At 42.0% G+C, this 21,154-nt stretch overlaps 1 protein-coding gene across 1 annotated transcript; it reads left to right on the top strand.

Moving 5' to 3' along the window:
• Positions 1-2,355: 2,355 nt before the first annotated feature.
• LOC122018485 (transcription factor bHLH96-like) lies at positions 2,356-3,904 on the top strand. Its single transcript, XM_042575812.1, has 3 exons — positions 2,356-3,116; positions 3,186-3,587; positions 3,675-3,904. Exons 1-3 carry the CDS (start codon positions 2,721-2,723, stop codon positions 3,765-3,767), a joined length of 891 nt encoding a protein of 296 aa, XP_042431746.1. The 5' UTR covers positions 2,356-2,720; the 3' UTR covers positions 3,768-3,904.
• The last annotated feature ends 17,250 nt before the right edge of the window (positions 3,905-21,154 follow it).

The raw sequence follows: 21,154 nt of genomic DNA, 5'->3' as shown, positions 1-21,154 counted from the left end.
TGGCACCATAATAACAACAAATGGAGTAGGAGTCACCAATAATGCAACGATAGTTAGGCTTAGGCAGCAAATGTCGACTATGTTTTTCCCCCTAAAAGAGGAGCTAAAATATTTAAAGAAATATTATCATTTTAATTCATATAATTTTTATTTTAAAAAGAAATCTATTTTCTTTCTCTAGAACCAGCCAATCGGAGTTGTGTCCGTCGACCCAAACCAATTAGATCGCGATGGGTCAACAAATCATCAACCTCCAGTCATCTAATTGCATCGTCAAATCCATCAAAGATCTGGGGAAAGAATCCATTGATCTATTTTTTTATAAATTAAGGGATGATCTGTGATTCAATTGTGGCAAGAATGTGATCACAATCTAATTCGGTCACAATGGATTATGATTCTCTAGATTCATTTTTTCACCTAGATTATAATTTAGGTTAGGATAGATGGCGGAGGCTGTCGCGGTAGGCAGATAGCCGAGAGGTAGCTTCCAACCCATTTCGATTTAAATTATAATCTAAATGGAAAGATAAATCTAGGAGGAATCGTAATTAATTATGGCTAGATTATCATCATAATCCGATCTTAATTAGATTGTGGACCATTCCTAATCCATAAAAAATGATTTAGAAGATCCGATTTGAAAGATCTCCTCTAAATCACTAATCTCACTCCTCCCAACCACACATCACTAAAAGCAAAACAGTGGTCCGCGGCAGCAAATACGATAACATCAATATCTGTCCGTGCTAAACACCTGAGACCACCATGTCATAGCCGGGCCCGTATTCACCGTGATTTACTCCCTCTCATACTTGTGGGGCCGGGGTGAGGGGGCCGCTGGGTTGGCGGTTCCAACCTTTTGCAACTAAAAGCAAAACAGTGGTCCCTAGGGCGTACCACAGCTGGGGGTGCATGATTTCGTGGTCGATAGGTCCAGGGTTTGATCCTCGGGGTGTCATTATTTGGGGTTAGCGTCCCGACTATGCGCTTTCAACCGTGTACCTGCATTTACTTCCTTCCATATCCGTGAGACTGACTTTAGGAGACCGCTGATATGACGATTCCACACTAAAAGTAAAAGAGACCCCACGGGTCATCCGAGTTGATAAATAGTGGTTCGTTTGTCACTTGAGAATGTAGGGTTGTCGGGACGTAAAACTTCGAACCCTATGCACCTCATCTCATCCATTACTTGCCTGCTCGGTTGTTGTAATTTACCTCCCTCGTAATGACTTGGGATCAAGTGCGACGAGATGTTACGAACGAACGATTTCGCCTTTTGCCACCAAAAATGAAACAGCCTGCCGGACGCAGCTGCAAAAATAAGCCACGGCATCAACCGACCGCCGGTTCCAGTCCAACAGGTCGCTAAGTCGCCGGGCAGGCCGGCCGGCCTCCCTCCTCTAGATCGCGATCTTCCCAAGGATTCGCGACGGCGACCGCTCGTACTGATCCCCTATTAATTACTCCACCCTTAAGTAAACGCAAACGTCTGGGGGTCCACCGCGCACCGATTAGAATCTTGTCCCGTGGCTGTTTAATTTAAACAGCGGGGGATTAGAATACTAATCTCAATCCCCAAGTTGGGGGGAAGGAGGCGGAGGGGTTTGGAGATTAGTGATTGATTAAGGCTGTGACTTGGAGTTTAATCGAGGAGGGCAGTAGGAATGTACTTTCGTAACAGTGGGTTTAAGCTGGCGACGTGACGGTTTTTTGTTGGACGTGAGGTTGGTTTTGGCGAAACCAGAGCAGTGCCGCTGATTCAAGGAAATGATTCCTATATTTTAATAACGAATTGTGGTTGTTTGGGGTTTAGTTCGCGAAATCGAATGCGGATGTTGATCGGTCGGGGCCATCAAAGTCCAGTGAGTTGGATCACAATTCACAAGCCGTTAGATTAATTTATATATTTAATAATATCACTTACTTCTCTTCTGCACATAGGAAAATGGTGATATCTACTTCAACTGGCACTGGCAGTGGCAGATAGATAAGAGCTATCCATCATCAGTCCAAATCTACATCATAAACTGGAAATTTTATCACCAAGTATCCATTGATAGTACATTGACCGGCAGGCTCTTGTCAAGACTCAGGCAAAGCTTTTGTTAGCGTATAACAACACAAACAAAGACCTAAATCTCATTATTACGCCTAGGACAAATAAGTGTCAGTGGCAAGCCCCAGATGACTGTAGTTAAAAGGGCAGATGCAGAGGTCACAAGCCAAGTGAGCACTATGGTCGTATCCTAGCTCGACTCAGACTGAGATGGCGACAGCGATCTTGCTGACTCACTCGCTCACTCATTCACCCCAATTGGCTTCATATGCAAAACACAGACTTGCACATTCTGATGACTCCAAGGTGGAGCAGCAGAATCTGTGCCTCTGGCTTTGTTCCTATATCGTAGCCTCACGTTTCTGCACCTCTACTTTTGCCTCCTTTCTCTGGATCTCGATGCCTGCTTGTGGTACTGCTTCCGCATCCAACAAAGCACGGACTCACAAATCACAGGCTTTGCTTTTTAAGTTTTCTGGAGGAGGAGGGGGGGAAAAAAAAGGGAGGAGAACTGTGGTGCAGTTTTGTTTAATTCACGTGGCGAGTTTACAATTATTTTTGCTCTGGTTCTGGGTCTTTAAATTGGGATCCCAGCCTTTGCCTCATTGCTGCGGTCGAGTGTGTTTGTTTGTGGTTCATGGTGTGAGGGGGAAGGGGCATGGCCTTGGAGGCGGTGGTTTTCCCTCAAGATTTCTTTGGTTATGGTTGGGGAGGAGGGGCGGCGTGGCGTGGGGATTTGGGAGAGATGCTGGAGGCGGAGTGTGAGATGGGCGGCGGCGGCGGTGGGGGAGTGGATGGGGTTTTGGATGCCTCTTGCTCCTCCTTGGTGCAGAATCGCGTGCAGGAATGGAATGTGAATTGCCCGCCGGCGCCTGCGCCGGCGGCGGCGGAAGGGTCCCGGAGGAAGAGGCAGCGGACGAGGAGCGTGAAGAACAAGGAGGAGGTGGAGAGCCAGAGGATGACTCACATTGCGGTGGAGCGCAACCGCCGGCGGCAGATGAACGAGTACCTCGCCGTGCTGCGCTCCCTCATGCCCGCTTCCTACGTGCAAAGGGTAATTTACTCGTCCCATCGTTCGATTTCTCGATAAAGTTGGGATTTGCTCGTGAGATTGGTCGAACAGGGCGACCAAGCTTCGATCGTGGCCGGCGCGATCAATTACGTGAAGGAGCTGGAGCAGCTTCTGCAATCGCTGGAAGTCCAGAAGCGGCTCAAGCAGCGAGCGGACGCGGCCGGCATTGCCTCCGCTTTCGACGACTTCTTCAGCTTCCCACAGTACTGCGCCTACTCTCCCGCCGCCGGAGACGCCGCCGGCGGCGAGGCGGATGAGGCGGGGCACCAAACGGGCACGGCGAACATCGAGGTGACAATGGTGGAAAGCCACGCGAACCTGAAGGTGCTCTCCCGCCGGCGGCCGAGGCAGTTGTTCGAGCTGGTGGTCGGCCTCCAGACCCTGCGCCTCCTGCCGCTCCACCTCAACGTCACCTCCGTCCACCACATGGCCATGTACTCATTCAGTCTCAAGGTCTGTTTACCACAATTAACAGATTTCATCCGCTTGAATTTCTTTCATGGAATTTGTGCTGATCCATTCCTCCCGCTACCGGTGAAGGTCGAAGATGACTGCCCGTACACATCGGTGGACGAGATCGCGACGGCGGTGCATCAAATGCTGGGCAAGATTCAAGAGGCGGCAAACTTTTAGAGCTTTAGCCAAACTTGTTGCCTGTGGGAGGTGAAATCTTTCTCCTGTAGCTCTAGAAGAACACTTCAATTGGCAGGAGAGTTATTCTGCTGTAGACGATGATCATAAATATAGCAATAAATGAATACCTTTTCAAATCTTCGTATGAAGGCTGAGCAACAAACACAACGAAAGCAGAACTAAGAATCGGAAACATCAAAATTCCTCAAATTTTCCTCTTTCTGATAAACAATTGATAGGTAGGTTTGACGAATGGAAGATTAAAGGGTAGTGATCAGTGAAAAACTTTTATGGATTAATCGATTGGAACAATTATATATCTGAATTATTTTTGAAAAAAATAAAGGGAAGTGGTGTCAAATATCAGTGAGGGCATTTTTCTTTTCTTTAGGTTGATGTAGGTCACTCGGAAGTAACAGGTGCAATCATAGAAAACAAGACACATTTATCATGAGATTCTTTAAAGCAGAGCAAAGTACTGCTAAATCATAATTTTGCCGAGAGCAAGAGCATAAACAGGAGGAAGGAAGGGGCCGTTTCGAGACTGATTTGGCTGGGGATGGATGTTTGAGCTGACCATGTTGGCAAATGGCCTCTCACTTGTTCACGTGTTGGTGATTTGCTCACTGTCTGATTCTGTACTCTCGCAATTCCTCGTTGCAAGATTTTAACAGGGCAAATATAGTTGCGCTCTGTGCAAGGAATAAACTGTCTTACTCAAGACACAAGCTTGCATCTAGTGTCAGATATCTGGCATATGATCACCAATCAAACTCTGGTTCTTCATTAATGTCACTGCACTTGACACTTCGCTGTTATGGGTCATGAACTTGAGCACACAACCATAGAAATTATTCCTATGACTGAGTCGCTGAATATGAACTGAAACTAATCCGGAACAAGTTCAGATCGATAGGTTATACTTGAGAAGCAACAAGAGAATAATTCTGTGGGGTAGAATCTAGCAACTTGCGGAGAAGTAGTCAAAGCAACAACAGATAAATTACGGTAATTGCTCGAAGGTGGAAACAAAATTTTAATTGTTATAAACATGCTGTAGACAGATTGGCCTATTTGAACAGAAGAGAACAGAGAGGTGGCGAATAGTTGCAATTAGTCTGCTACATCCTGATCCATCCCCCCTGAGCTCTACCAAACTGTAATGGGAAAGTTTCAGTGGAGGAAAAGGCCAAGATAATACGAGAAGAAAAGTCCAGTTTAGTTGAAGACACATGACAAATTCAAGTAAGGTAATGGGTCCACTAGGTAGTTGAAGATGATTAGACCACATAATGAGAATTGATTCTTCAATCATACACTCAGAGTTCTACAGAAAAATTAATTTATTCCTGATACTATTATTTAGCTTTGTTATCATTCTGCGGAGCTAGGTTTCTATCAACAAATCTTACTGAATCGAATAGAGTAGTTTTCTAGTTTAATTACCATTTATGGACTGAAAGGGCTCTTGGGTGAGACAAGTATAACAACAAAACGAACTGTTCTAAGAGAAAAATGTCTAAACACCATGAAAGCTTGTAGTGGAACAATACTGAGATGGATGATAATCGACACATAATCTAAGACTGTGGACGAGACTGAAAAAAAAATATTATGCAGAGTATATAACTTCTCATAGACCAAGAAGGGAATTAGAGGTGTCCAAGTCAAAGAAAATTGAAATCAAACAACTTTTGTGATACCTTCCAGTAAAACAAATACAGTTTGGTTTGGTTTGATTTGACTGGGCTTTGCTTGGCTAACATTTCTCAATGACAAGGATAAATGCAAAGCAGAAGAGTTGCTAATTCAGGATTTCAGCATCAATCTAATCAGCTCAAAACACAACAGCAGACAAGATCCAGAATTTACCATCATATGACATATGAAACAGCATGCTGTAATGCACTACTGTTGCAGTTAAGGACATCATGAAGAACATTATCTGGAGAGAAAATAAAAACAAGTTCCGTATTATGCAGTAAGGGAAAGGGCATGTGACGATGTTTTAAAAAAGGTTGAACTGCTAACTTAAAGTTTTACCTACTGTATCAGAGTAACAAGGTTTGGATTATTAGATAATAGAAAGGACTGGTTGAGCAGGAGCCACTATGTTTTTTTGCTGAGGCTTATCTGACTTTTCTTCCATCCGCTCAAATGATTTTATCAATTAGGACATATTAGCTATTCTATACAAATCGATTTTCTATTCGCATGAGCAGCAACCTTAGTCAAAAACAAAAACTCTGCAAAGAAGCATAGTACAGCACCCTAATCATACATTCGCGGTAGGAAAACAATAATTAGGCTTCACATGGTTGTCATTGTGGTAATTGGCCAGTGCGCTGCAATATAGCTTGTTAAAACGACAAATTACACAGTTCAGCAAGTTTGGACAAGTTGAAAAGTCCTAATGCTCATACAAATATTTCACTAAGATATCAGTCTATCTATAACTTTCAGATGTACCATAAGTGTATGAAGTTTTTAAAAAGAAAGTAGTACTTTGGTAATATGCATGGAGTACGAATACCTGATAATTCTGTGAGGTCTTCAATACCTCATGCTTGTAGTCGCTTTACGACTATCAACATTGTTGGACTATCAACACTGTTGGAGATTGCCGTTGGAAGGATATAAATTGATATTGAATATCGTCGAGGCTAGTTGATCCTGTCCGGAATCTGAGTCAGACGAAGGTCAGATGAGCTATTACTGGTGTTGACGGAGAGGCGACTAGGACACCCTTATCATATGTGCCCAAGAGAACAGACCCCCACGTGGCGTTGACGGACGGTGGTAACTAAGTCGGTGGTACTTAAGCTCTGCACACTCAGACAAGCACACGGAACGGTAGAAGTCATAAACCAAGGAAAAAGTCCCCAAAGCAGACCTTCCGACGCTCAAGTTAGGTACTTTTTCCCTAAAAGGAAGGTGTACGAAGGAAAAAGAACGGTAGAGGACAAGTGCAAATGTGAGCCTCCTTGCTCAAGGGAGAGGACCTTCCTTTTTATATGACCGTGCGTACCTCTGGAGCCTGACCGATGTCAGAGAATGTCGGGTGTCAGGACCTGTCGGGTGATGGAGGACGTGTGACATCCTCCCATGGACTGGAAGAAGGTTTCATTCGTAGATGACCGCAGACCATTGGAATATTCCCTGACATACAACAGTTATTCTCTTATAGACCGTTACGATTCCCTGACCTTGTTGTCGCCTAGTACCTTCTGTCCCGCCTGAGTTTGACTAGGGACAGCTTGGGATGATCTTTCGGGTATAACACTTGGCTCGAGTCTTGAAGAGAAGGAGGAGCTGTGGCGAGAGTCCTATCTTCCCATTTGAATTGCTAAAGAGCCGACCGGGAGTTGGTCTATTGAGAGCACCATACCTAGATATGTAGACCGAACTGAGAAAATCCGACCAGTCGGGTTGCACATCATGTCTCAGTTCTAGGATCTTGATTTGTAAGAACTTGATCGGGAATCATGTGGCTAATGACGTCAGACGGTCCCACTTCTTCTCTCCCTGAATGCTAATTGCCACGCCCCCTTGACTTCTGACTGTCACGTTTCCTTGACTTCTGACTGCCACGTCCCCTTGACTTCTGACTGCCTGGCCTTACAGGACCCTACAGTTATGCACCATATCAAAAGTCTTCCTTACAAGTCTAGTCAAATGAGGCTCAGGTTCAATTGAATAGACCCAAACCCTAGTCTCCTTTACTTCGCTGCTACGACTTTAAATGTTGTTCCTCTTCCCAGACTATCGGTAGTGTAATCAGTTTAATTGCTTAATTATCCTCTATGCCCTTACAGAGGTAATAATGAGATTGTGAGGGGCATCCCCTGTATGTTATCAAGTGAATGTAGATCTAATTCATGTCTCTTTGCTCTTTTATTATTGGAACTTTTCTGCTTCATACCACATTGTCATCGAAGGGTCATTAATGAAAACCTTGCTGGTTTAGAACCTATGAGGGGACGATATCATGAAGGAAAGCTGGTCCTTAGGTCGTTGAGCTTGAGACCACACTTATTCATAACTCGCGTTAGGGGGAGAGTTTGGATCCCAACCGAGAACTCGTTGGTCGTGACAGCATGCTCACTTATAACTCGCGCTGGGGCGAGAGTTTGGAGCCCGATCAAGAGGTCGTTGTCGTAAGAGCATGACCACTTATAACTTTCACTGGGGCAAGAGTCTGGAGCCCGATTGAGAGGTTGTTAGTCGTGAGAGCATGCTCACTTATAACTCGCGCTGGGGCAAGAGTCTGGAGCCCAACCGAGAGGTCATTGGCCGTGAGAGTATGCTCACTTATAACTCACGTTGGGGCGAGAGTTTGGAGTCTGACCGAGAGGTCGTTGGTCGTGAGAGCATGCTCATTTATAACTCATGCTAGGGCGAGAGTCTGGAGCCTGACAGAGAGGTCGTTGATCGTGAGAGCATGCTCACTTATAACTCACATTGGGGCGAGAGTTTGGAGCCCAACCGAGAGGTCGTTGGTCGTGACAGCATGCTCACTTATAACTCATGCTAGGACGAGAGTTTGGAGCCTGACTGACAAGTCGTTGGTCACGAGAGCATGCTCACTTATAACTCGTGTTGGGTGAGAGTCTGGAGCCCGACCGAGAGGTCGTTGGTCGTGAGAGCATGCTCATTTATAACTCACGCTGGGGCGAGAGTCTGGAGCCTGATCGAGAGGTCATTGGTCGTGAGAGCATGCTCACTTATAACTCATCCTGGGGCGAGAATTTGGATCTCGACCGAGAGGTCGTTGGTCGTGAGAGCTTGCTCACTTGTAACTCGCACTGGGGCGAGAGTCTAGAGCCCGACCAAGAGGTCGTTGGTCGTGAGAGCATGCTCACTTATAACTCGCTCTGGAGTGAGACTCTGGAGTCCAACCAAGAGGTCGTTGGTCGTGAGAGCATGTTCACTTATAACTCACGCTGAAGCGAGAGTCTGGAGCCCAACCGAGGGGTCATTGGTCGTGAGAGCATGCTCATTTATAACTCGCGCTGGGGTGAGAGTCTGGAGCCCGACCGAGAGGTCATTGGTCGTGAGAGCATGCTCACTTATAACTCGCATTGGGGCGAGAGTCTGGAGCCTGATCGAGAGGTCGTTGGTCATGAGAGCATGCTCACTTATAACTCGTGCTGGGGCGAGAGTCTGGAGCCCGACTGAGAAGAGCATGCTCATTTATAACTCATGCTAGGGTGAGAGTCTGGAGCCCGACCGAGAGGTCATTGGTCGTGAGAGCATGCTTACTTATAACTCGCGCTGGAACGAGAGTTTAAATACTGACCGAGAGGTCATTTGGTAGCCCTACTGGGAATTAACCTGGAAGCCCGGTCGGGAATTGGTCTGGAAGGGCAACATTTGTGGCTTGAAGGAGCTATGCTCGTGGACTTATCCTAATCCACCTGCGATCATAAAGCGCATTAAATAAAGCATTAGTTAAATTTGAATCTTACTCTTATTCCGAGGATGGGTAGAGGCGCCAAATTTTGATCAACACTTCCCGTCGTCTTCACTTCATTTCCCGAGGCAACTGTATGGAATTTTCGATCCTCGAGGCATGGTCATTGTGAGGTAGGGTGCTATTGTTTGCATATCACCTTTATGATTTTCCTGTCCTTTCCATCATAAATGCCCTTTAATAGGGAGCTGACTCGTGCCCCACGAACTTTCCTTGTTATGATGTCTAAGGCACACTTTCTGCACACGGCCCCAAGGCACCTCTGTCTCTTGATCTGATGGTCATTGTGTACTCCGCCGTTTCGATTGTCCGGTTCAAATCCTGATACTCCTTAAGGGTTTTAGTTTAAAAACCCTAAAGACCTCTAATAGTTGCTCATCAGCGCTTCGTCTTCCTCCGACCTTCCTTCCTTTGCTTATTTTTGCTCGCTTATCTTCCCTTTCATGTAAGTACTCCTTCTTCATCCTTTGCACCTTTGCTTGTTGATTAGATAATGATCGGAGAGATGGTGGTGCCCTAGTATGCATAGTTTCTCTCAGATTTGGACAAGAGCGACCTCAAGGCTATACAATCCAGCTTGCGACTTTTCGAAGCATATCAGCTATGCCTCCCCAGACCCGATGACCATCTGTATCCTCCACCCAATGGATTCATGACCTTTTTCAATGACCATCTTCTTGGTGGTCTTCGATTTCCTATTCCTTCCTTCTTCTCCTCCCTAATTCAGTATTTTGGTATTCCTTTATCCCAATTTGCTCCTAATGTCTTCCGCGCTATGTGTGGAATGGTAATCTTGTGTTGTCTGTATGAGATCTCTTTGACTCCTCAACTCTTTCACCATTTCTATTCTCTTAAGCGCTCAGAACCGGACATCTTCATGGTACAATTCAAGACTAGGTATAGATTTTTTGAGAGCATGTCTTCTTTGAATAAAGGTTGGAAGTCCCACTTTTTCTATGCCCAATTGTACGAGTCCGTGACCTGGCTTGTTGAATGGCGTCTCAATCTTCCCTCCCCCTTCGAGTTGAGAGATCATTAGCACCAACCTGCTTGTTTGACTACCTCTGAAAAATTGGAAGGAGTGCAATTGCGGTTCCCATCTTTGCTATGGGAGAGCGTGTTGTATACTTTTGGGCTAAGCCCCATCCAGACACCTTTGGGCGCCCCTTTTGGTATGATTACTTGACTCTCCTTGTACATCTCCGCTAACTAAGGTATTCTCTTTTGCCTGCAGAAGTTGTCATGTTTCGAGCCTTCACTCTTGACTCTTCCGCGATGGCCAGCGCCATCCTACGGAAGCAAGGCCGAGAGATCATGACAGGCCAGGAGGTTCCTTAAGCCGACACCTTAGCAGAGGCTTCTTCTCAACAGTCTGGGGACCCTGAGGCCCCTAGAGTTGAATCCCTCCCCATCGAGGTAGCTGCTGGCGAGAGGGCTCCCTCTATAGCTCCTGAGCAACACTTACGCCTTTAGCGCAAAAGGTGACGCGTTACCCCATCAGTCCAATCTTCACCTCAAAGACTACCAGTGTCCCGGGTGTTGGTGCGGGAAGCATCGACGATCGAACATATGTTTTGATTATGTCAAAGGGTTCAAAGTTAAGGTATTTTGTTATCTGATGTGTTGAATGAGCTTTGCAGGAAAGTCCTAAGTGGACTTAGACAAAAGTCCTAACTGCGGTTAGGAAGGTGGAAAATCCTAGGGGGTGGTAACCCTAAGTCCTAGGGGGTGGTAACCCTCGGTGAAGAAAAGTCCTAGCTGCAGTTAGGCAAAGGGGAAACCCTAGGGGGCGGTAACTCTAGGTCCTAGGGGATGGTAACTCTAGGCGGAAAGACTTGGCGGGTCGGAGGTTTCGGGCAAAAATCCTAGGGGGCGGTAACCCTAGGTTGAAATTCTGACGTCACGAACCAGGTGGAAGACTGGATGAATCGTGGAGCGGATGTCTAACATGAAGACCGGAAGACTCGAGCACCGAGCAAAAGTCCAGTTGGTCTAGAGGATCAACTGACAACAGGTATACTCTCCTGAGTGGAGTAGGTGAGGACACATTCTCCGGTGAGGGAACATTAAGTGTCTGTTCGACCTAGAGTTTTGAGGAAACTTAAAGTTAGAACCGGGCAGTCGGAGGTTGTTATATTTCTTATATTCTATATTATTTTATGTCTATATTAACTTTGTTTTACAGAAAATAAAGTTGGTGGAGAAAGCAAGTCCGAGCGCCCGGAAAGGATTCGGGCGCCCCCAGCTCGTCCGGGCTCCCCTAGCTGTTCCGGGCACCCGGAGTTGGTCCGGGCACCCCGAACCCAAAACTTATCGGGAAGCTAAAGTGGCGCACGCGGAGTGGTCGAGCCACATGGTCTAGGCGCTCGAAGGGGATCCAGTCGGTATTAGGGAAATATCGCATTTTTAAAAATTTGTAATAATATTTTTTATTAATATTTTATTATTTTTTTTTGAAATTAGTGAATTGTTATTTTGCTCTTAATTCCGCACTGCTAATCCAAGACCAAGTTTTGGAACAAAGTTTTTTGTTTTTGTGTGTGCGAGATTGTCTTTCTAAAATGGCCCATTAAGAAGGCTACAACACAACCCACCCTCCGCTCTTCACCGGTGAGGACTTCGATTATTGGAAGGGTCGAATGGAATCATACCTACAAACCCAGTTTGAGATGTGGATGATCATCAAGACTGGGATCACTCTTCCACTTAACGGCTCGGGAAAACCGGTACCATGCGAGAACTGGAACACAAACATAATAAAGAAAGTCGAGGCCAATGCCAAAGCGACGTATACTCTTCAATGTGGTCTAACAAAGGAGGAGTTGAACCGAGTCGGCCTATTCTCAAGCGCGAAAGAGCTATGGAAGAAGCTGATTGAGCTACACGAAGGTACTTCCAATACGCAAGTAAGTAAGCGTGATTTAATAGACGAATTATTTGATTTATATGAGCAGACTAATACTACTCCGACCGAGAAAGGTATTGCATTGGCTGCAGGTACAAACAAGACAAAGGAGACTAGAAAGAAAAAGGTGTTTAAGGCAACATGGTCCGAGTCATCAGATAAATCCAAATCCGACGAAGAAGAACAAGTAAGCTTCCTTGCTCTACTGGTACAAGTGAATATTGTTGAAACCGAGTCTGAGTTCGAGTCCGAAATCGAGAGTGAATCATAAATCAAGTCTGAGCGAAGCCACGGATCTGTATCCATTTTCGAAGGGCCTAACTCCATTGTAAGTTCCTATTCACCGATACTCACGTAGATGATTTACAAAAGTTAGTTTCTTACTTGTTAAAGAAATTTGCTAAATCCAACGTCCAGGTCAAGTCACTCCAAAAGGAGGTAACAACCCTTAAGGAAGTGACTAACTCGAGTTCTTTGACTGAGCCAGTTCAAATTGGAAGTTCAACTCAAGTCCAACAACTTGAAGAAGAAAATTCCAATTTGAAAACTTAAATCAAAGAACTTAAAGACACGTTGGAATGATTCACATTGGGTTCCAAAAATCTTAATCTGATTCTTGGAAAAAAAAGAGCCGTTTACAATAGATCAAAGCTTGGGTTTAAACGTAAACATAAATTCAAATCATATTTGTCACTTGTAAATAGATCAAATAGGAACATGGTCCAAGCATGGGTCCCCAAGTCGAACTTGGTTAATCAAGTTGGATTTGGACTATATTGGGTCCCCAAGGATCAAATCCACTACCTTGATAGACCCTATCGAGGCTATGATCCAGGGGGAGCCAATAGAAAGACCATCTTTATCAATAGATAGAATTGTTTGATGCTTGCTTTTTTCTGCTTTTTATTATACATGCTTAGATTAGGCTAGCTTAAGGACCTAGGTGTAATTTACACTTGACTGGTTAGTTCTAGGAGTTTCAAAAGAAAAATTAAATATATAATTTCTTTGAAAGACTTTGTCTAGAAGTGGTGGATGATCCCATACCCAAGAATGCCTAGTGTCTCGCCACAGCTTGGAAACCAATCTTTGAAATGTATATTTAATTAATTAATTGAAAAACCTAAGTCTAATTCAAATGTAAATTAATCCTTAGATGGAATTTAAATTAAAGATTAAAGTTAACCATCTCACAAAATTATTAAGGTTCCCTGATTGATAACTTAGAAAAAGGGTGAGTGGACCTAGGATTAAAATAGTTAATTAATTCAATTAAGTTAACTTAATTAATTTTAAAAATACTATTTAATTCTATAATTAATTTCAAAATTCAAAATCATTATTTATAAAATTATAATTTTCAAATTTTAAACTTAAATTTCAAATCATAATTAAAAATTTAAATTATTAATTATTAAAATTTCATTTTCAAAATCTTAATCTTAAATTTCAAATCATAATTAAAAATTTTAAATTATTAATTATTAAAATTTCATTTTCAAAATCTTAATCTTAAATTTCAAATCATAATTAAATTTTCAAATTATTAATTATTAAATTTTTATTTTCAAAATCTTAATCTTAAGTTTCAAATCATACTTAAATTTCGAATTATTAATTCTTAGACTTTCAAAATCTTAATTATTCCTTAAAAATAATTAATTTTCAAATCATATTTAATTTTCAAAATCTAAATGACAATTAATTTTAAAATCATATTAGAATTTGAAAATCCTAATCATTTAATAATTAGAATTTCAAAAATCTTAATTATTTTTGATAATTAATTTCCAAATCATATTTAATATGCAAAATTTTCATTAATTTTTAATATATTTTTAAAATCTTCAAAATTTTAAGTGTTTACTCATTTGAAACTCAAACTCATTAAAAATTTTAAATTTATATTTTAAATCTCAATATTTTTTCTTAAATATTGATAAAATTAAATTAAAATTAACTCCATCTCACACTCACTCATAAGTTGAATATGTTTGATAACTTAGAATGGGTGAGATAGAAAATTAGAAAAATATAAAATAAGTATTATATATTTTTTAAATTGTATGCTTGGAATCTAGGACCCTAAAGATTTATTAAGACATTAATCAAGGTGGAGTGGGAAAAGTTTTTTTTTTTAACCAAGTTAGTTTTTTTTTATATATATATTTTTGACTTGACTTTAAATTTTTTTTTTTTTTGACTTGACTTTAAAAAAAACTATGTTTTACTTGGTTTTAAAAAAAAAATATTTTAAACTTGGGTTTGAATTAAAAATTTTGTTTTTGACTTGGCTTTGAAATTTTTAGCTAAGTACTTACCTGCACCTCTTTCCACATCTTTTAAAGTTAAGTATTGAACTTATCCAAGCTTTTTTTAAGGCTAAGTATTTTTTCAAGCTAAGTACTTAAATATGATTTTATAAAAAACTCCTTTACGCTAAGTATTCTTTTAAAAACTAAGTACTTAACCAAGATTTTTACTCTAATTTTTTTTTTCAAAAACAATTATTCTCAAAGTATTTTTTAACTAAGTATTTTCAAAGTTAAAAATTTACTAAGTGTTACCCTTTAGGGGGAGCTCAGAGTTATGTAGAATAATTATTTTTCTATTCTCTCTATGTATTTTCTTTTTTGATTTATGTCAAAGGGGGAGAGAAAAGTCAACATTAAGTAAGTAAGGGGGAGTATAAGGAAAAGTTAAGTAAGGGGGAGTATATGAATTTTTTTTTTAGAAATTGTTTTTATTGCATTTCTACTTATGCTTAAAATTCCTTATATTACTATTATGTTTTTACTTAACTTTGAACCATATTGCCATAATAAAAAGGGGGAGATTGTTGGTGCGGGAAGCATCGATGATCGAACTTATGTTTTGATTATGTCAATAGGTTCAAAGTTAAGGTGTTTTGTTATCTGATATGCTGAATGAGCTTTGTAGGAAAGTCCTAAGTGTACTTAGGAAAAAGACCTAACTGTGGTTAGGCAGGTGGAAAATCCTAGGGGGTGGTAACCCTAGGTCCTAGGGGGTGGTAACCCTAGGTCCTAGGGGGTGGTAACCCTAGGTAAAGAAAAGTCCTAGCTGCGGTTAGACAAAGGGAAAATCCTAGGGAGCGATAACCCTAGGTCCTAGGGGCGGTAACCCTAGGCGGAAAGACTTGGCGGGTTGGAGGCTTCGGGCAAAAAACCTAGGGGGGCGATAACCCTAGGTTGAATTCCTGATGTCGTGAACTAGGTGGAAGACTGGACGGATCGTGGAGCGGACGTCCAGCATGAAGATCGGAAGACTCGAGCGTCGAGCAAAAGTCTAGTTGCTCTAGAGGATCAACTGGCATCATGTATACTCTCCTGAGTGGAGTAGGCGAGGATGCGTTTTCCGGTAAGGGAACATTAAGCATCGATTCGACCTAGAGTTTTGAGGAAACTTAAAGTCAGAACCAGATAATAGGAGGCTGTTACATTTCTTATATTCTATATTATTTTATACCTGGACTAACTTTGTTTTGCAGAAAATAAAGTTGCTAGAGAAAGCAGGTCCGGGCACCTTGAAGGGATCCGGACGCCCCCAGCTGGTTCGGGCGCCCCGAACCCAAAACTTATCGAGAAACTGACGTGGCGCACGTGGAGTGACCGAGCTACGTGGTCTAGGTGCCTGGAGAGGTTTCGGGTGCCCAGAAGGGCCTATTTAAGGAGACTCGACCAGAAGTTGTAGAATAACTCAACGAACAACTTCCACTTCTTCGAGTTGCTCAGAAAACGCCTCCACGACACCCGAAAGCTCCAACGATAATCCTTCGAGAGGAATTTCTCACAAGAGCTGTTGATATTCTGTTTATTTCGAAAAGCTATTGTACTACAATTGCATTCCTTTGTACTATTCTGAATTGATTAGTATTTGCCCATCGAAAGCACTCTTACATGCGGGCCTTGGAGTAGAAGTCACTACAGGCTCCGAACCAATTAAAAAATCTTGGTGTCCTTGTTCAGTGTGTTTGTTTTTTTTTTTCATTCCGCTGCGTATTTTGAGATTTCTAAAACAAACGAAAAGTGAAAGCCACTAGCATTATTCACCCCCTCTAGCGCATCTCTATCCAACACCGAGGGTCCTCCTAGGTCAAAACTCCTGTTCGGGTGAACACTCCCCTTACAACAGAGGTTGCGACCTCTTCTCCTGTTCTAGTCTTCATCCCGGATCAGACCATCTCCCGAGTGGAAGGCCAACCCGAGACTTCTACACCTTCCGCTTCACCGTCCTTGAGCCAGCTACCCATTTCGGCACCTGCCCCTTCTTCTCGTCCTAAGGAGCGCCTCAAGGGACGGTATACCTTCCCTTCCTCCTTCTAACTGTTATCCCTACAAGTGTTGAGCTCCATTCCTTCCGCCAGCACATCTCCCAACTATAGTCAGGTGCAACTCCACGGGGCTCTGGCCAACTCATGGAAAAGTACTTCCGACTAGGTTTTGGAAAGGCCCAACTGGACTTGGCCGACTTGTTCTCTCAACGACTAGTGTCGGTGAGTTTTATGTGTTTCTTTTTCACATCCTTGAAATACTGCTAATCCTCCCCCTGCTCTTGATAGACCTATGTTATGGGGATAAGCCTCTCCCAGTACGTGGTCGGTCTACATCGGGAGAATGAGTCCTTGAGGGCTCGTATTTAGGAGATGGCGTCTCCTACGACCACCAGCCGCATTTTTAACCTGACAACCACTGATAGTCTGATCCAGTCCCATCTGCAGACGGTGGAGGAGTAGACCCGAACTGCCAGGAGCATGGCTCATATAGAGTCAGAGAAAGTATAGTCCCTACAGACCGCCCTGAGGACTAGTGAGTCCAAACTTAAGTCTGAGGGCTTGAGGCATGAGAGGGAAACAGAGGTGATCACCCTCTATTCGCAGCTGCGGGAGGTCCAAGAGGCGCGCACCTCTATGGAGACAGACCTCGAGGCTAAAACGACAGATCTGTTTGTCGGCGCTGATCGGGAGGCTACCCTTCAGAAGCAGTGGGAGACGACTCATGCTGTTCTCTTGTCTGTGTGAGATAAACTTTCAGCGGCTAAGGTAGAGACCGCGACCACACGCCAAGAGTCAACTGAGGCATAGGCTAAAGCACACAAAGTTAGGGAAGAGCTGAAGGATTATTAGGAAGGCGAGTGCTCTCGTCTAGTAGCTTACAAAACCTCCTACCTAACCTCCAAAGAATTTGGGTTGAAGATAGGCAACCTCATCGACTAAATGCTTTGCTATGGTGGCGTAGGGGCCTTGCTGCAGTTGCAGGAGAAAGGCTTGTTCCAATCAATTCCACTTGAGAACTTCCTGGACCAGGCCCGTCTCCTGAATAAGCTTCCTAACGAAGCCTCCCTTCCTTTGAATAGTTTATGTTCCCCTTGTAACTTTCTTCTAACAAGGATGTAAGACATTCCTCCTTTCTGTAGCCTTGAAGTTGAAAATTATAGAAGATATATGAATGGGCAGGCTACCTATGGGCAATGTAATGCTTACTTGTTTATTATGCTTGTCCAGGGCCTTTGCGCCTTTCACCTTATATGTTTGAGTGGTTTGTTAAGTGTTTATCTCTTTCACAGATGCCTGGTCGACTTAAGTCTCGGTCAGACATCAACGACCAACCAGCTTAATACCCGAGTAGGCTTTAGTTAGGGGCCTTTACTTGGTCAGCTTAATACCTATGTAGGCATCAGGAAAGGTCACTTTACATGACCGGACGTCTATCTTGACTGGCCGCTTCAATACCCTGAATGAGCTTCGTGATCTAGCTACTCGATTAGTCGCGAGCCACAATATTCCATGGCCCCCTTATTGGTCCGAGGGGGAGTTACTGTAGCATCGCCTATCTCCGAAGCCACGGAAGTTCCTTATTCCTTTTTACCACGTGTCCCTCGCCCCAGTTTTTTCTGACGTGACCTTCTTGCATGATTTTCTGAGGTGATCCTCCGGCCAGCGTTGTTTGTGTTGGGACCAAAAAGTAGATAGAGGGGGGGGGAGGTGAATAGCTTGTCGCATGCTTGTGTGCTTCGTTGCTTGTTTCTTCAAGAATGTGCAGCGAAAATACAAAGAAACAAAAGCATACAACGCTAACAAATAGATTTTACTTGGTATCCACCTCACAAGAGGTGACTAGTCCAAGGATCCACGCACACACACACCCTCCACTATGAATAGCACTCCTTTATGGTAACTACCAAAGGTGGAGAAGCCCTACAATACTTTCAATACAAGAAGAAGGAAAGGGAAACAAAATACAAGTAAAAGCTTACAAGTTATGTAGTAAAAACCCTTACCCTAACTTCTTGTTGTTGCCCGCCTCTTGATCTTGGATCACTAGCAACCTGTTAGGATGTATACTAAAAGCCTAGCTTTTGGTATAAACATTTATCTAGAAATAAGAATCACATTGGTCAAATGTCTACATTTATGATAAATGTAGTTGTTCAATTAATTTATATTGTAGATAACATGGTGTGTGGTGTCACACACAGAGGATCATGTTATCAGTATCTTATAAATTATAAACAGTGGCTCACGACCAAGATGGAAAGGAACAAACCATTGGAAGGTCGTAGTGTAATTAGGTATTAGTTTATCTTAACTATATAATTACACTAGTACACTTAGAGTGTATTGAGTAGGACCATTAGAGGTCGTTTCTTTTATACTGACTTTATAAAGGAACAAAGACCTCAGTTATTATGGAAGTGTGTGCTCTTAATCCTAATATAATAACAAGCACATATATTTGATATTTATTTCTTTAATTTATCAATGGGTGAGATTTAGTTCGATAAATCAATAAGCCCGATAAGTTGGGAAATGATATCACTTATAGTGTGTGTTGTTGATTATAGAAGGAAACTATGTCCTAGTAATCTAGGTTGAGAATGTCCCCAAGAGGAGCTCATAAGGATTGTCATGTTAAACCCTGTAGGTGGACTAAGTCCGACATGACGATAAGGTTGAGTGGTACTACTCTTGGACTAAGATATTAATTAAATGAGTTGTCAGTAACTCACTTAATTAGTGGACATTCGACATCTTAAACACAGGGAGACTAACACACTCATAATAAGAAGGAGCCCAAAATGTAATTTGGGATTGGTGCGATAGTTCAATAATAGTTCTCTAGTGGAATGAATTATTATTGATAAAATTAAGTTATGTGTTCGGGGCGAACACGGGATACTTAATTTTATCGGGAGACCAAAACCAATTCCTCCTCTCGGTCCCTATCGTAACCTCTTAATTATAGAGTACTATACCCACCTATACCCACCTTCTTACCCATCCTATAGGGGCCGACCAAGCTAGCTTGGAGATCAAGCTAGGGCCGGCCATGGTTTGGTTCATGGGTGAATTCATATGGCCGGCCCTAGCTTGAACTCAAGCTTAGGTGGCCGACCCTATTAAAATAAAAAGAAATTTTAATTTTAAAAATTTTCTTATGTGGATAACATGATTTAAAAGAGAGTTTAAAAAATTAAATCTTTCCTTTTATAAGATTCTACAAAAGATTAAGAGAAGAGTTAAAATCTCTTTCCTTATTTGTAGATTAAAAGGTTGATTTTAATTTTGGTAAAAACTTTCCTTTTAATTATATTCATGATTTAAAAGAAAGTTTAAAAATTAAAAATTCTATTTTATTAGTTTCTACAAAAGATTAAGAAAAGATTTAATATTTTTCCTTATTTGTAGATTGAAAGGAGATTTTAATTTTTAGAGATAACTTTCCTTTTTGGAAATTATCCACATGTTTAAAAGAAAGATTTTAATTTATAAAATTTTTTTTATTAACCAATCATGAAGGGATTAAAATTATTGGAGAAATTTTTATAAATTTCTAGAAACAAATTAGGAAGTTTTAATTTTTGTTTTAATTAAAACTCTCCTTGTTTTGGGGAAAGAGGTGGCCGGCCAAATAAATTGGAGAAGAGAAAATTATTTTTAATTAAATAAATTTTCCTTTTCATGGCAAAAGAATTAAGGAAGTTTTTATTTAAATTTCCTTATTTTCTAAGACCAAGAATTATAAAAGAGGGGGTAGAGGAGGCTTCATGGTGAACAACTCTATTCTTTTTCTTCCTCTCTTTTCTTCCTTGGTGTGGCCGGCCCCTAGAGGTTCCCCTTCTCCTTCCCTCTTCTCCTTCTTGTGGCCGAGACTTCATCATCTCTTGGAGGCATAGAAGTGGCCGGATCTAGCTTGGAGAAAAGGAGAGAAAGGAGTCTTGTTTCTTGCATCCCTTGGAGCTTGGTTGGTGGAAAAAGATCTTCATCTTTTGGAAGCTTTGTGCTTGGCCGAAACTTGAAGAAAGGAGAAGAAGGTGCTTTGGTGGTTTCTCATCTCGAAAGATCATTGCCCACACAACGTCCGAGGTTAGAAGAGGAATACGATAGAAGATCAAGAGGTTTTTCTAAAAGGTATAACTAGTATTTTTTTTCTTTCCGCATCATACTAGTTATTTTTGGAAATAATACCAAATACAAGAGGCATACGATTCTAGTATTTCGAATTTATTTTCGATGTTGTGTTCTTTTATTTTTTCTTTTCCTTGTGATTTGATTGTTCTTTTCGGTTGACCTAAAGTTATTTAAGGAAATTAAATATTAACTTTCCTTAAAAGGCTTTGTCTAGTCGGTGGTGGTTGTTCCCATATCCAAGAAGGTCATGTGCCTCGCCACGTCAGTACTGGGAGCCAATTTTGGAAACTAATATTTAATGAAATTAATAACCTAGGTGATTTGGATCGAACGTGTTAAGTTCCGCAGGAGATCCGAGTCTAAACCTAAAAGAACAAATAGATTAAATTTTGGATCAAGCGTGTTAAGTTCCGCAGGCGATCCAAGTTTAATTTAAAAGAACACATGGTAGCTAGGAAAAGGTTCAGACCTTTGTACAAAATTTTTGTACAGTGGAACCATTAGGTTTTTCGAGTAGCAACCAACAATTGGTATCAGAGCAAGGGTTTTGCCTCTGTGTATTTGGTATTAGTTTAATTATG

This window comes from Zingiber officinale, chromosome 9A (assembly GCF_018446385.1).
Source record: "Zingiber officinale cultivar Zhangliang chromosome 9A, Zo_v1.1, whole genome shotgun sequence".
In the NCBI taxonomy this organism is placed as follows: Eukaryota; Viridiplantae; Streptophyta; class Magnoliopsida; order Zingiberales; family Zingiberaceae; genus Zingiber; species Zingiber officinale.
This window is presented reverse-complemented; position numbering and strand designations above follow the sequence as displayed.